The 13,285-nt window shown below is 36.2% G+C and overlaps 1 protein-coding gene across 8 annotated transcripts in view; it reads left to right on the top strand.

Annotated features, from left to right (window-relative positions):
- Positions 1–13,285, top strand: part of LOC100613859 (coiled-coil domain-containing protein 144A-like) — a 75,849-nt gene that overhangs the window by 14,525 nt on the left and 48,039 nt on the right. For 6 of the 8 annotated variants that reach the window (XM_054687571.2, XM_054687575.2, XM_054687574.2 and 3 more), the window contains exons 2-7: positions 1,219–1,432; positions 5,477–5,533; positions 6,910–7,085; positions 7,655–7,783; positions 8,571–8,694; positions 9,282–10,233. Coding sequence is in view for 1 of the 8 variants with exons in the window: in XM_063814238.1 (XP_063670308.1) it covers positions 1,239–1,432; positions 6,910–7,085; positions 7,655–7,695 (411 nt within the window). In the remaining 7 variants the exon portion in view is untranslated. The remainder of the gene's footprint in view (positions 1–1,218; positions 1,433–5,476; positions 5,534–6,909; positions 7,086–7,654; positions 7,784–8,570; positions 8,695–9,281; positions 10,234–13,285) is intronic. The other 2 variants (XM_054687572.2, XM_063814238.1) reach the window with 2 other exon arrangements.

Genomic DNA, 13,285 nt, shown 5'->3' with positions numbered 1-13,285 from the left:
ACTTATACACAGCTTGATATTTGTGGTCTTGCTTTATGGTTTGGTCTAATTTTCCACTTCTGAGGCAAGGTGTTTCTAATAACTCTGTTCATTGCCCTGTGAAGCCCGAGTTTTTCCAGTATTGCTCATAGGAATGGACACTCTTCCTTACACATTGTGAGCAACAGGCACTATTTTTCACTGTTTCTAATTTTTTAAAGATTTTTCCCCCTGGTCTCAGGTAGTTTCCTAGCACACATGTACTGTTCATCACTCTGCTATTGGTTTTTTGTGCTTCATCATTCCAACTCAGAGAATCTGGTGGACTCTACCTCAGTTTTTTTCTCCCTGTGTCATGGCATGGAAACTTTGTCAAGTCAGGGAGCTGGGTTGTTTGTAAGGCTTACTTCATTTGTTTTCTCTTACAGGGATCATTATCTTTGTTACCTGAAGTCACTTTCTTTTTTTCTGGAGAGTCTTGCTCTGTTGCCCAGGCTGGAGTGCAGCGGCACGATCTCGGCTCACTACAACCTTCACCTCCTGGGTTCAAGTGATCCTTCTGCCTCAGCCTCCCGAGCAACTGGGACTATGGGTTTGCACCACTACACCCAGCTAATTTTTGTATTTTTAGTAGATATGGGGTTTCAGCATGTTGGCCAGGGTAGTCTCGAACTCCTGACCTCAGGTGATCCGCCTGCCTTGGCCTTCCAAAGTGTACCTGAACTCCACTTTCTTGAAAATCATTGTATAATATATTTTGTCTTTTTTGTTTTTGATTGTTTCAGACAAGAAGGTAAATCAGTACCTGTTTCTCCATCATGGCCAGAAGCAGATTGCAGGAGAGCTTCAGCACTTACCACAGACTGGCTAGAATGCTCTTCTACCCCCTTTACTTAACTGCTTCCTTCTCATCCTTTATTTCTCAGTGTAGCCGTCTTTTCATCAAGGAAATCTTCCCTGAGCCCAGTATACATCAGATTGTATGTACCATAGAACTGTTTTCTTCCAGTATCTATCTGAATTTGTAATTTTCACTTTTATTGTCTTTGTTCTTCACTACACTGAAAGCTGAGCAAGAGCAGAGGTATTGTCTGTTGTATCTGCAAAGCTCAGCAGACCACATGTTAGGAACTTAGTCCATATTTGTTAGGTGTATGGATGGGTGACTTAAAATGCACAGTCCTTTATATGCAAAAAGTACTCATATTTTATTTCCACCTTGTTTTCTCCCTCATGTAGATTCTGTTAGCCTATCGAAAATGCAAGATGCAGTTCTTTCATGGGAACACTTATTAGAACTTAAGAATAATCATTGTGAACAACTTACAGTAAATATTAAACAAATGGAAAATGTGGTTGGTGTACTACAAAAGGAGCTATGTGAAGCAAAAGAAACACAATTACAGTTAGAGCATGAAAAAGGTCAATGGGAACAAGAACGCTACAGTTTGAGGTATGACATTTGAGTTTTAAATAAATATTTTAACTGTCTATACTAAAGATATGTAAGAATTTTTGCAATTGCTGACTCTCTGGGGCTTAATGGGGAGAAAATGTCTTGCACTTGTGGAATATGAAATTCTTGGAAATAAGGTAACAAATTTTTCACTGTGAATTCTTCTAATAATTGTATATTTTAAATCGTGATTTTAATGGCTGTATGGAAGTCTACCATATGGGAACCTCAATATTTAACAAATTGAATTTGGGGTTTGAAATTATTTTGTGTTAGAATTAATGCTGTGAGGAACATCTTTTATTCTTACTATTTTTAGACACAGGGTTTTGCTCTGTCGCTGAGGCTGGAGTGCAGTAGTGTGATCATAGCTCACTGCAACTTTGAACTTTTGTGCTCAAGGGATCCTGCCTCAACCTCCTAAGTAGCTGGCACTACAGGCACATGCCCCCATGCCCTACTAACTTTTTAAGTTTTTCATTGAGACAAGGTCTCACTGTCTTGTCCAGGATGATCTCTAAGTCATGGCTTCAAATAATCCTCCTGCTTTGGCCTCCCAAAACATTGGGATTACAGGCGTGAGCCATGATATACAGCCCAGAATGTCTTTTATCTAAGTCACTTTCTACATTTCTAATTATTTACTTTGAATCAAGTCTTCAATACAGAATATTTTGGTTAAAATATAAGAACTTTTTTATAAAAGGCCTTGGATTAATATTTCTAAATTGTCCTCAAGAATGTTTGTATTATTTTACAGTTCAACCAACAGAGCATAAAATGGCCACTTGTCTCAACCCAGAATACTTTTTAAAAACGTTATACAGTTTTATTCTTCTTTTTACTCTCTCTTTAATTTTTTTTATTTCAATACCTTTAGGAGTACAAGTGGTTTTTGGTTACATGGATGAATTGTGTAGTGGTGAAGTCTGGGATTTTAGTGTACCCATCACCCAAATAGTACATTGTAGCCCAATAGGTAGTTTTTGTCTCTCAATGCCCTTACGCTTTTCTCCCTTCTGAGCCTCCAATGTCATTATACCACTCTGTCAGCTTTCACATACGCGCAGCATATCTCCCACTTGTAAGTGAGAACACGTGGTATTTGTTGTTCCGTTCCTGAGTTACTTCACTTAGAATAATGGCCTCCAGCTCCATCAAGTTGCTGCAAAAGACATTCTTTCATTCTTTTTTGTGGCTGAGTAATATTCTGTGATATATATATGTATATATATTCCACTCATCAGCTAATGCACACAGGTTGATTCCACATCTTTGCATATTGTGAATTGTCCTGCAATAAACATATGCATGCAGGTGTTTTTTTGACATAATGGTTTCTTTTCCTTTGAGTAGATACCCAGAAGTGGGAATGCTGAATTGAATAGTAGGATCTACTTTTAGTTCTTTGAGAAATCTCCATACTGTTTTCCATAGAGGTTGTACTAATTTGCATTCTCACCACCACTGTATAAGTGTTCTCTTTTCACCACATCCACACCAACATCTATTGTTTCTGATTTTTAATAATGGCCATTCTAGCTGCAGTGAGGTGATATATCATTGTTGTTTTATTTTGCATTTCCCTGATGATTAGTGATATTGACCATATTTTTATATGTTTGTTGACCATTTGTACATCTTCTTTTGAGAAATGTCTATTCATGTCATTTGCCCACTTTTTAATGGAATTATTTGTATTTTCCTGCTTATTTGTTAGAGTTTCTTGTAGATTCTAGATATTAGTCCTTTATCTAATTCGTGATTTGCCAATATTTCCCCCCATTCTATAGGTTGTTAGTTTACTCAGATGATTATTTCTTTTGCTGCGCAGAAACTTTTCAGTTTAATTATTAATTAGTTAAATTATTTGTCACATTTGCTTTTAGATTCTTCATCGTAAATCTTTTGCTTAGGCCAATGTTTTCAGGTATCAGATTTAGGCCTTTAGTCCATCTTGAATTAATTTTTATTTTATATATGGTGAGAGATAGGGATCTAGTTTCATTCTTCTATATGTGGCTATCCTATTTTCCCAGCACCATTTATTGAATAAGGTGTCCTTTCTCCAGTTCATGTTTTTGTATACTTTGTCAAAGAATATTTGGTTGTAAATGGCTTTATTTGTGGGTTGTCTATTCTGTTCCATTGATGTATGTATCTACTCTTATACTAGTACCATGCTGTTTTTGTTACTGTGGCCTTATAGTATAATTTGAAGTCAGGTAATTTGATGCCTCCAGACTTTTCGTTGTTGTTGTTGTTGTTTTGCTTAGTATGTCTTTTGCTGTTCAGGCTCTTTTGTGGTTTTACATGAATTTCAGCATTTTTTTTTTCTAATTCTGTAAAGAGTGACATCGGTATTATGATGGGAAATGCCTTGAATCTGTAGGCTCCTTTGGGCATTAGGGTCATTTTCACAATATCAATTCTTGCAGTCCATGATCATAGGATGTATTTCCCTTCGTGTCATCTGTGATTTCCTTCAGCAGTGTTTTCTAGTTATCCTTATATAGATCATTCATCTCCTTCATTAAGTATATTTCTAGGTATTTTACATTTTTGCAGCCATTGTAAAAGGGATTGGGTTCTTGATTTGACTCTCAGCTTGGTCATAGTTGGTGTATATGGGTGCTACTGATTTGGATTCATTGATTTTGTAACCTCAGACTTCACTGCATTCATTTATCAAATCTAGGAGTGTTTTGTAGGCATCTTTAGGGCTTTCTAGGTATAAGATCGTGTCATTGGCAGAGATAGCTTAACTTTCTCCTTTCCAATTTGGAATTCCTTTATTTCTCTTGCCCAATTGCTCTGCCTAGGATTTCCAAGTTTTATTTTTTATTTTTTTATTATTATTATTATTATTTTTGAGATGGAGCCTCACTGTGTCACCCAGACTGGAGTGCAGTGGCGTGATCGCAGCTCGCTGCAACCTCCGCCTTCTGGGTTCAAGCGATTCTCCTGCCTCAGCCTCCCTGGCAGCTGGGGACACAGCTGCGTGCCACCACGCCTGGCTAATTTTTTGTATTTCTTTTTTAGTAGAGATGGGGTTTCACTGTGTTAGCCAGGATGGTCTCGATCTCCTGACCTTGTGATCTACCCGACTTGGCCTCCCAAAGTGCTGGGATTATAGGCGTGAGCCGCCATGCCTAGCTGGGACTTCCCAGTTTTATTAATATACATGAAATAAAAACTAAAACGGAAAGTGAGTAATGATTAGTTTATTTCACATCTCTCTCTCCTATACAGATACAATTAATTCAAAGTTCTATGTTGAAAACACATGTTGGCTGGGCGCGTGGCTCACGCCTGTAATCCCAGCACTTTGGGAGGCCAAGGTGGGCGGATCACGAGGTCAGGAGATTGAGACCATCCTGGCTAACACGGTGAAACCCCGTCTCTACTAAAAATATAAAAAATTAGCCAGGCATGGTGGCAGGTGCCTGTGGTCCCAGCTACTCAGGAGGCTGAGGCAGGAGAATGGCGTGAACCCAGGAGGCGGAGCTTGCAGTGAGCCGAGATCGCGCCACTGCACTCCAGCCTGGGCGACAGAGGGAGACTCAGTCTCAAAAACAACAACAACAAAAAAAAAAACACATGTTATTCTTTATTGTTTAAATATTAGATCCTATCTTGTCACAAAAGGAATTTTAAAATTGTTTATAAAATACATAAGAATCAAGAAGATAAGTGGAAAGTGTTACCAAAAAATAAACATAAAAAGTATTGGTTAACACAAGGGTCCCCAACCCCTAGGCCACGGACCAGTACCAGTCCATGGCCTATTAGGAACCAGGCCACACAGCAGGAGGTGAGCGGCAAGTGAGCAAGCAAAGCTTCATCTGTATTTACAGCCGCCCCCCATCACTTACATTACCACCTGACCTCTGCCTCCTGTTAGGTCAGCAGCACCATTAGATTCTCATAGGAGCGTGAACCAAATCCTACTGTAAGCTGCACACATTGGAGATCTAGGTTGTGCTCTCCTTATGAGAATCTAATGCCTGATGATATGTCCCTGTCTCCCATCACCCCCAGATGGAGCTGTCTAGTTGAAGGAAAACAAGCTCAGGACTTTCACTGATTCTACATCATGTGAGTTATATAATTAATTATTTCATTATATGTTACAATGTAATAATAATATAAATAAAGTGCACAATAAATGTAATGTGCTTGAATCATCCCTAAACCAGCCCCCTCTCCCCCAGGTCCATGGAAAAATTGTCTTCCACAAAATCAGTCCCTGGTGCCAAAAAGACCGGGGACAGCTGGGTTAACAGATGTTAGACCCCATTGCCTTGTATTGGATTATAGTAATCTGCAGATATATATTGTGTGACTGACATCCGTTGGTGCCATCTTTTTTTTTTTTTTTTTTGAGACGGAGTCTCACTCAGTCACCCAGGCTGCCTGAGTGCAGCAGCCTGATCTCGGCTCACTGCAACCTCCACCTCCCAGGTTCAAGCAATTCACCTGTCTCAGCCTCCCAAGTAACTGTGACTACAGATGCCTGCCACCAGCCCCGGCTAATTTTTTTATTTTTAGTAATGATGGGGTTTCACCTTGTTGGTCAGGCTGGTCTCGAACTCCTGACCTTGGGTGATCTACCTGCCTTGGCTTCCCAAAGTGCTGGGATTACAGGCTTGAGCCACCGCGCCCGGCCCGATGGAGCCATCTTGCACTGCACTGTAAATCATTTTAGGGATACCTGCAGTATTTCATGAAAATTAAAATTTATTTCTAGTGAATTTACAAAGTTGTTTATAAGTAGTATGTTCTTTTTAATTAGTTAATTTGAAATGATCTGTCCTAACTGAGTTATTATGACTGTGTGAAAAATAGGTAATTTTCTTTTTCTTTTCTTTTTTTTTTTTTGAGAGGGAGTCTCGCTCTGTCGTCCAGGCTGGAGTGCATTGGTGCCATCTCAGCTCACTGCAAGCTCCGCCTCCCAGGTTCACGCCATTCTCCTGCCTCAGCCTGCTGAGTAGCTGGGATCACAGGCACCCTCCACCACACCCAGCTAATTTTTTTTTGTATTTTTAGTAGAGATGAGGTTTCACCGTGTTAGCCAGGATGGTCCCAATCTCCTGACCCTGTGATCCGCCCACCTCAGCCTCCCAAAGTGCTGAGATTACAGGCGTGAGCCACGGTGCCCTGCCAAAAAGAAGTAATTTGCAACGTGTAACTATACTAAATAATTTCCAATATTCTTATCCATAACATTTATCAGAATTGCTAATAACAGAAACTCACCAATTAGCAGGATGTTTTTTCTTCACTACCTTTCAAGTGTATTTATCCCTTGGAAGAGACTGAAGTGAGAAATTAAAAACATGAGAACTAGAAAGGAAAAATAGTCAAGAACATAGAAATTTTATTTGAATAATAAACACCGCGTAGGAAGAGCCAGATAACAAAATAAACTTTTTATTTTCTAACAAAACAAATTTTAATATGTTTTACTGTAGAATGACCTTAAAAGAAGAAGAAAAGGGAAGAAATGCTGATATATTGCCTAAAAAAGACAGTGAACAGTTAAAAAGAAAAGAAAAGGAATGTGGGAAAGAAGTTGAAACAGCAACTCAAACAGACTCTGAAATCACTGGTCACAGAATTGAGGACATTAGGAAAGAATTTGGATCAGGTAAATTAATTTTTGGTGAAAACTTTATATTTCTAACTTTATATTTCATCAGTATTACTTACAATATTCCTTTGATGTAACGTATATAATTTAGTTTCAAAACAAACCAAGACTTATTTAATCTTAAAAAGGAAGTATGACATTTATAGCTATTTATTGTAAACCTTGGCATCTCTGCCTGTGATTTTCAGTCTTAGATGCTCAAACTATCTCTTATGTTTTCTGAATGAAGGAATGGAGGATAAATTGAGTTTAATCACATAAATATTTGTGTATTTTTTATGTTAAAATACAGGCTCTATAGCTTTGAGACTATAACAAAGCTAGTTAAATGTTTTGAAAGAAATTTTATTACACAATACTGTATTTTTCTGTAGGTAAGAACTGTTTTTCCTCTTTGAGAAATTTAGCTGTCATGTATGCAATTAAAGTTTGAGTAATTCCTGAGGGATAAAAGTCCTTGTGTTTTAATAGGCTACTTTTTTTTTTAACAGTTTTACAGAAAAGGTTCTGTTCTTTTAGATTTTCTTTTTCAATGCTATTAGACCAAAAATGTAATGTATGTCTAGGTTGTGCAGAAGCGAAGCGATACCCACAAGCAACTTTCTGAAGAGCAGAATGCCAGAATATTACAAGATGAGATTCTGACCAGTAAGCAAAAGGAGGTCGAAGGGGCTCAAAAGAAAATGAATTCTGAGGTATTTTCTTTAGTCATTTTCAAATATGTTTTTGTATGTGTGTATATTTGAAAAACCAACTCTATGTACCTTGGAAAATATAAAGGATTTTTAAATTATATATATATATATATACACACACACACACACACACACACACATCCTATGTGTTTGTGTATCTATATATAGAATATACACTTGTGTGTGTGTGTGTAGGATAAAGCCATATTCTTAATTCAGCTCCATTAGTCTGCAGCAGTGAAGTAGTGACATTCACAATGGCCTCAATCCAAAGAAGAAGCATTTGATATTTTTTATAAGAATTGATGATCTTTCCATAATCTCAAAATTTTTGGTACTAACAACAGACGTTCTAGTTTTTGGACATTGTTTTATCTTCTCAAAATATTAATGGAGAAGTCAGTTTATTATTTTCACTGATAGATAAGGAGGAAATGTATAGCCAGTTTAGAGGCCATATTGTGGATGCCATTCTTCTTACTTTTGAAGAACTTAAAAGTTTTCTCCAAGTAGTATCTAATTTCAATGCAAAGGGCTTTGAAAACAATGACGTAGAATAATATACATTTAGTGATAATTTATTGGTAAGTGTTTTGTTTTTTGGAAAAATAGTTCAGTGTATTTCCCCCTATTTTACACTTATTACTGTTTCAAACATTATAAAGAGGAAATAAAAGTTATTACAATAGCAAATAATCTCATGATTTTTTAAGAAGATCTCCATAAATTTTACCATTGGTATTTTTAAATAAGAGGCTTCTTTTGTATTTATATATTTACACCACAGAAGTAACTGCAATTTGATGGAGGAGGACTAGAAGTAGAATCAGAAGACCTGGGGAAAATCCTGCATCTTGCATATATTTCAGTCTCTCCTCTTCAGAATTGCGACCTTAAATGAGTTCAGTAATGTATGTAAAAGTGCAATGCTTAGATGTAGAAGTGTAAAATGTAGAAATGTACAATGCTTAGATTTAACATTTATGAATAAGTGTAATCTTTATAACTTACAATAAAATTGTTAGAAAAGTAGAATATCTATAGAACATTATCAGGAAAAAGGAACTTAGAGAACTTTGAGAAATTTCTTCAGTCCAAATAAATGCAGAACTAAGAGTCTTACAATGGGGTGGTGTATAGGTTAGATATCAGATTTTAAAATTTTTAAATTTTAAAAATGTAGTCAAATGTATCAATCTCATATTTTATGCCGCTGGGTTTTTTGTAATTCAGAGAAAGGCTTTGTCAATTCTGAGAGTCTTAAAAATCCTCTAGTGGTTTATTTTTTACTTTTATTGATTCATTGTCTTTAAATAGATTTTTTTAACTTTTGGGAATTTACACTCTGAGGTTTGAAATTTTGATTTAACATTTTTTTCAGTTAAATATCCACTTATGGGAATCCTTTCATTGTACAAATATACAGGTTATTCTTTAATTTCAGAAGAAACCATGATATGTCATTCTATTGAGTGCTAAGTTTCCTTTGTTTACTTAGATTTCTCAAAGCCATAAGAAAGAAGAAGACCTGTTGCATAAAAATAGTATGTTGCAGGAAGAAATTGCCATGCTAAGACTGGAACTAGACACAATAAAACATCAGAACCAGCTGAAAGAAAAGAGATATTTGAAGGATGTTGAAAGTGTGAAATAAAAGAATGACAACCTTCAAAATATGATAAAACTGAATGAGGAAACATCAACAAAAATAGTATTTCAGTACAGTGGACAGCTTAGCATTTTGACAGCTGAGAATAAAACTCAGTTCTCAACTTGAGAATGTAAAACACAACATGGAAAGACTGGAAATGGAAATTCAGTCATATCGATGCAGGCTGGCTGCTGCCGTACATGATTGTGATCAAAGTCAGACAGCATAAGAAAACCTAGAACTTGCTTTCCAGAGAACAGGACATGAATGGGTTCATTTACAGGAGAAAATGAATTCTGATATGTCTAACCTAAAAGATAACAGTTAGATTCTTTCTGAAAAAACTCTCTAATGCTGACAGTAAAATTAACAGCCTAAAAATTAAGTTTCATCATGCAAGAGAAACACTCAGAGAAAAGACGTCAGTTTTAGAATGTTTCCAAAGAGACCTTGGCCAAACACAGTGTCAAAAGAAAGAAATTGAACGAATGTATAAAAATGAACAAAGCAAAGTAAATAAATTCGCTGAAGAAGCAGGAATCTATAGAGGACAGATGTGCTCAACTACAAAGTGAAAATAGGTTGCTTCGACAGCAACTCGATGATGCCCACAAGAAAGCTGACAATCAAGAAAAGACAATCAGTACTATCCAAGACCAAATCCATGCCGTTGTAAAAAAATCTAGCTGGGAGTGAAATGCAGAGTCTTCTGCTAGAAGAGAAAAACAAAGACTTAATCAATGTATGTAATAATTTGAAAGAAAGAATATATCAATGTGAAAAAGAGAAAGAAAAAAAAGTAAGTACCAAGAAAGATATTTTTCAAACTCAAAGAAAGTTTAAAGTAATATTTGGTTATGCTAAATGTTATATATAGTTGAATATAAAAGTATGTAGAATAGGCTGGGCACGGTGGCTCATGCCTGTAATCCCAGCACTTTGGGAGGCCAAGGCGGGTGGATCACCTGAGGTCGGGAGTTCGAGACCAGCCTGACCAACATGGAGAAACCCCATCTCAACTAAAAATACAAAATCAGCCGGGCGCAGTGGCGGGTACCTGTAATCCCAGCTACTCAGGAGGCTGAGGCAGGAGAATCGCTTGAACCCGGGAGGCGGAGGTTGCATTGAGCCGAGATCGCGCCATTACACTCCAGCTTGGGCAACAAAAGCTAAACTCCGTCTCAAAAAAATAAAAAAGTATGTACAAATATACTTAGAATAAAAGTGTATTTGCTGTGTTAGCCTAGAAACATACCAGCAAAAGAAAGACCTGAAGTACACTTTACTTTGAGTAAAGAAATTATATCACCTTTGAAATTTTAAGAGGTTAAGTTACAAGTTGTTAGTAGATATAGACTAATATTTATGATGTAGACATACTGCTAAAATAATTTTAATATTTGTATGTGGCCACATTTTAAGACCATGATGAAGCAGATAAACAGAAATGCCTTATATCTGAAATAAGTCTTTTGAAATTAAGATTCGATTAGGTGGGTTACTTTGACTGTTAATTCAAGATTTCCCAGGTGAACTGAAGTATACTGTTGTATCTCATAATACTTTTCCTTCAGGGGCTTTTTATGTATTTACGTTTGTATAATTTTATTTTTATTTGTATCAATTTGACTTTAATCTGAGACTATTTCAATGTCACAGTATTGTTATGACATCTCAATTATTTAAAAGCATTTACTTCTTATTAAATCATAATTTGGGACAGATGTGAATTTCCAGCAAAACCATATTTGATTAATCTTACCACTGATATTTATACTTTGAATGTTCTTGAAAATAATTTGCCCATAATTTTTATTTCAAGGCTCAGTGGCTATCATTTGGATATGACTTTGTCCCACACAAAGATAATTGTGGCTATCTGCAATTGCTTTGTTTGACATTAGGTCCCCATTTTCAATCTAATGGGAGGTGGTAGGATTCACATACAGTGAGAAAGCAGTGAGTAGGAAAGAGATTTGTAGGAGCTGAGGTCAGGGAGGGAGGTGAAGGCCAGGTGGTTACCTAGGGCCTGGAAGGCAATTGGAATTTTACTTGTATTCTGAGATAGAAATCTATTGGAAGGATCTGAGCAGGCAATTGAGGATGTCAGGAGTGGTGGGGTTTCTTTGAGCTTCTAATAAAAAAGAGGAAAAACATTTTACAATGTTGCATTTTCTACCACCAGTCCCACCCACATATGGATTTGTTTTTGTGACTTAAGTAGGAAGTTAAGCATTGCAAATGTATCAGGGGTGAGTGAATAGTGAACTGAATGTAAGCGGAATACTGACTTGGCAGGAAAATAATACCTTCTGTGTCCTTAACTGAATTCAGTAATAAACAAGCATGTATACACATAGGAAAAGAAGGTAAATTCATGTATGTGGTGCTATTTTTCAAAGTACATGTTAAATCTTATTACCATGATTTACTAATAAGGTAACATGTAAAATCAGTAACAAAAATATCTGAACAGGTAGTTATGAGACAACTTCAACAAGAACTGGCTGATACCCTAAAAATACAACCTATGTCAGAGCCTTACCTAGAGGCTACACCACATTGTCATATTAATTTAGAAGAGACCCAAGATTCAAAGAGGAATTAGGTAAAATCGGAAGTCAAGTATATATGAAACATAACATGTCAATGGTTAATCTATAGGTAGTGGAATAATATCTAATGTTTTAGGATACTAATTGCATTGGATAGTTTTTTATTTTTATTATAATTAATTTTATTATCTTTATCATGCAGTTATTTCTTAACCTCTGACTTTCATTCTGTCATGTTTTTCTCATAAGTATATACATTTTAAAAATAATATTTACCTTTATGAAAGTTGGGAATTATACCTCATTCCTCACAGCAGTTGAGAGAGTTGTTTCTGCAAACCATTATTTTTTAGCTATTTCTCTACTGTCATGGTAAGGCAAGCCAGATTAAATCAGAGGATAATGTTTAATATAGTGTTCCAAAGAAGTGTCTTATTTCTTGTCTTTACTTTCATGAATGGGTATAGAATGTGTGTCTGTTTATTGCATGAATTTCAGGATAACTTGTATGGAAAGGCCATTAAACTCTTCTCCAAAATGCAAATGTTTTAGATTAATTTACAAAGTACTTGAAATGTTAGGCATTTCCTTCATTTTCATTTCATTTTAAGTATATTGTAAAAGCATGGAAATACTCAGATCCTGTAGAGTATATACATCCAAAGTAGAGAATTAAGAAATGTATCTAGATCCTGCCACTGGATTTTTTAAAGCAACTGTGTTGATATATAATTTGCATAACATACAGTTCACCCATTGAAAATGTACAAGTCTCTTAGTATATTCATGGAGTTGTGTAGTCATCAGCAACATCAATTTGAGAACATCTTCACGACCCTGAAAAGAAACCCTGCATCATTTAGCCATCATCCACCAGTTTGCCCTTCCTCAGCTCTAGGGAACCACCAGCCTACTTTGTTTCTATAGAGTTGCCCATTCTGGACATTTCATATCAATTGAATCACAAAACATGTGGTGGTCTTTTGTGATTGGCTTCTTTCACTTAGCATAACATTTTTAAGGCTCATCCACATTGTAACATGTATCAGTACTCAACTTCCTCTAATTGCTGAGTAACATTCCACTCTGTGGATATACCAGTCATTTTATTTACCCATTCATCAGTTATGGACCTTTGGGTTGTTTCCATGTTTTGGCTATTAATCATACTGCTATGAAGTTTTATGTACACGTTTTTGTGTTTGCATATGTTTTCATTTCTCATGGGTGTATACTTAGAAGTGGAATTGCTGGTGTATACTTACAAGTGGAATTTGAGGAGCTGCCAGTCTGTTT

This window comes from Pan troglodytes, chromosome 6 (assembly GCF_028858775.2).
Source record: "Pan troglodytes isolate AG18354 chromosome 6, NHGRI_mPanTro3-v2.0_pri, whole genome shotgun sequence".
Taxonomy (NCBI): domain Eukaryota; kingdom Metazoa; phylum Chordata; class Mammalia; order Primates; family Hominidae; genus Pan; species Pan troglodytes.
Note: the sequence above shows the minus strand (reverse complement) of the source record. Positions and strands in the feature narration are given on the sequence as shown.